This window comes from Frankliniella occidentalis, unplaced genomic scaffold, assembly GCF_000697945.3.
Source record: "Frankliniella occidentalis isolate FOCC.00 unplaced genomic scaffold, Focc_3.1 Scaffold3, whole genome shotgun sequence".
NCBI lineage: Eukaryota > Metazoa > Arthropoda > Insecta > Thysanoptera > Thripidae > Frankliniella > Frankliniella occidentalis.
The window spans coordinates 2,095,227-2,098,730 of NW_026267133.1; the positions used below are offsets into that span (position 1 = coordinate 2,095,227).

The window sequence follows — 3,504 nt, forward strand, 5'->3', positions numbered from 1 at the left end:
GCTGAATGAAAATTCGGTGCAGTGGTGCGCGGCGGACGTGTCCGGACTGTCCGGCGGGTGGGCGGGGGCGGCACCGCCGCGCCGACCAAGGAGGGTCCAGCCACTTAGTGCCTTCCCATGCTCGCAGCGCAGCCAACCCAAGAGTGCCTGCAGGAAGCGGGGAACTGCGCCCACTGCAGCACCAGGCCAAAAATTCGACGATTTTACTGATGTGAGAGGTTCAAGCTCTGCTACATAGTCTCGACACGGACAGGACAGTGACAGCCTTCAAGCTATTCTTTGCGATTTAGACACCGTCATATTTCTTAACCAGTTGTTTCATTTTGGTGCGAGATGCGTGCAGGGGGAGGGGGCAAAACAGGGAGGAGGGCGAACGGCGCAAAGGGTAAAGATGTATTTTTATGGGCATCGTGAATGTGCGAAATGTCATCTCTATTTATCATCCGCAGTGCGGGCGTTGGCTCCAGCTGTGCCATAATGTACTCTAGAAGCGGCGGGGGCGTGTTTTTGTTTTCTTTTGTTGAGGAGCCTAGGCTCGAACACCTCAGTGGAAAGCGGTGGGATATGGTTAATTTGTTTTCGTGCACTAGCAAGAGTAGGTAATTAAGAGTAAAAACGGCTAGCAAAAAGGCAAGGGCTCGAAATGCATACGGCGTAATGGTGTCGGGGAAAACAACAGTGAGGAATCCGATCTGAGCTACTTCTCAGAGACTGCTGGCGAGAACCTCTTGCCTTGGGCACTGTATTCAGGTGAACTCATCTTTCAACGCTGTCATCAGAGAACCACACATAAACGAGCATAATGTACAGCAGAGATATTTGTCGTAAGCTGAATCGTCATGCGACCGTTGCTTTTAGCCCACCCTTTTTCTTGGAAACCTCTGTCGATCGAATTTCTGTGCCTGGGGTTTGTTCTGTCTTTGGCTGTTCGTCCTTCTGTTAGTTAGGGGTCGTCCACATATTACGTCACGCGTTTGGGGGGGAGGGGGGGTCTACGCTAGCGTGACGGTCCTATACCAAAAGCATTGGAAGGTTAGGTTAGCCGCGTGACGTGGGGGGAGGGGGGGGTCAAAAACTGTCAAAAATAGCGTGACGTAATATGTGGACGACCCCTTATCTTATGACAGATTTGTCACCTAGAAGGAATTGACATTAAGAATCAAACATTTTATGTTGCCTTTAGGGTGGCATTGTCGAGAGAATACTAGAATTGGACAGAAATAAAATTGTTGGTTGAAAAATCAAAACAAGAGCATAAAGAGCAAGCCTCAAACACCGCTTTGGTCCCAAATGTCACATTTCGCAAACTTTGCTAAAACGGGTGAGAGCACCGGGACTTTAAAGGTGTTAATTTATTTTCTATTGGAGTTTCCCATTAGCATTGTTGAACGTTATCAATGTATTTTCGCATCTTTAGGATATGTATATATGTAAAGATTAACCAGAAGGTACACCCGTCATTCGCTGTTAGGAAATTGCCAAGTTTCGACAATACAAGCTCTCATAGCGCCTGTCAGGTAGGCAACATCTTGCCTTCAGTGCATGCGTGTACTGCGGGTTGGTCTACCCCGAGTCTCGCAGGCGCTTAGCTCCGATAATTCGCCGAATCAATCTGAGGAATGCGGGCGTTCTGGACAACCCTGGACGGAACACCGACCAGGTAACGTAATTTTTCTGCAGAAGTGCATGGTCATAGGTCGGTGAGCGTGTCCCGGACCCAAACCAAATGCTGCTGGGCTGGCAAGGACACGTCTGCCGGACGGAGTTGCCAGCGCAGCGCAGCGAAGCCAACCTGGCATATCTGTTCATTTAAACAGGGGGCCTGCTATACTTTTGGACAAATTACACTCTACACTGTGAAAAATATCGTCGTAAATGTACGCGAGCACATTTTTTACTCGCGTATGCAATCTAGGTCGATACGTTCTGTATGTATTTTCACGATTACAAATTGTAATTCTACAACATGCGTCAATGAAAGTTTTCCCCTTAATTTACCGACTATTTTTCATAGTGCAAATGTTAAAGCCAATTATTGTAACAAGCATCGGATGTCTGTGTGTAGAACTGAATTCCAATACAATACTGGAACTGACATATTTACCAAGTAGACAGCTTCTGAACTCAATTGTACAAAGATGTTGCGGGGCTAGTTTCAATAATTTAACTTAGACATTTAAGGTGTACGTCACTTGTTTTGTTACCGGTGGAGAAGCTATTGCTAAGCTCCAAAGTGCATTGTATGGGAATGAAGGAAGTATGTTTCGTAGCTAACATGCCCTATATTTAGGTCGTAGTCCAGTAGAAGGGTACTCAAATCAGTTTAACAAACAGTTTTTGTGTTTCATAATCTCAAGAAACATGTTTATTTACAGGGATCAGTGTAAAGTTATGGACAGTTGCGTTGTTTAAGTCACGTTTGATGATCAACAGGATACATTATTTACAGAGGATGGATTGGCACTTACGACAGTCAACTGGTACACTGGTACAGTAAAAAAAGTATCGCAGTCAGTTCAGTAAAAAAAGAGTCATATTGTATTGTTCCGTCCACGTATTGTCGTTTAACAGCACTACTTAACGTTTTATCACAGTGTATTGTTCGTTCAGGTCTCGGACGTCAGTAAGTGGTCCCTGCGAGCCATAGTCAGAGGGGCACAGGTGGCCCCACTATGTCTTTAGGAAAACAACAAATAATTGAACAGAGGGAAAGAGACAAAAGGAGCAATAAATTAACTTGGCACAGTGAAACCTGTGCAATATTCCTCAACAACACTCACGTTTGTACTTTAACTCAGTACTACATGCTAAAGACGACGTCTCCTCGATCGACTTGGAATGCATCTTCAATTAAATCAATAACATTTTTAAATAAGTTAAAATAAATAAATCCGCTTCATCCCGCTTCGCAGCCGCCCTGGACTGGTTCGGCGGCGCTGGGTCGGGTTCTCGGCGGCAACAACAGCGCGACGCCACTCCTGTAGACACAGAAAAGGGGCGGTCAGAAACAAACATGAATGAGCGTTCACAGGTATTCCTGGTGTCACATCTAAACAGTATATCAGTGCCAAATTAGAGCGACGTCGGTCTCATTATTTGAGTGATGATTCTGGGGGTTCATCATCATCCCTAAACATAGTTTACTTTTATAACAACTCCTGTTCCACCTCCAAGATATCTTAAAAAACACAAAGTTAAAAAGCCGATCCAAACGGTTAAAAAATATACCCATTTTTTCTACCTCTTTCTAAGTTGATCCGAAGAACGATAACAAGAACTTGTAAATAAAAGTAGGTATAGGTATTAGAGCCAACACGAATCGACTACGTTTATGCTGGCCGAAATTGTAGGGTCGGTTCGGGTACACTGAATTGTTCCGGCAACTCTCTTTCTCATTTCCACGAACGATCAAACAACAACAACAACGCGTGATTGTTTCTGTGCAATACGAAAGCGGCGTGATTCGGCTGAAGGGATACGATATCCCGCACGCGTCACCCCCCC

General features: G+C 45.2%; 1 protein-coding gene across 1 annotated transcript in view; it reads right to left on the reverse strand.

Annotated features, from left to right (window-relative positions):
* Positions 1-1,113: 1,113 nt before the first annotated feature.
* LOC113209213 (uncharacterized) overlaps positions 1,114-3,504 on the reverse strand; it is an 18,679-nt gene continuing 16,288 nt past the window's right edge. The window contains exon 2 of the mRNA XM_052266718.1: positions 1,114-1,136. Coding sequence (XP_052122678.1) covers positions 1,114-1,136 — 23 coding nt within the window. The remainder of the gene's footprint in view (positions 1,137-3,504) is intronic.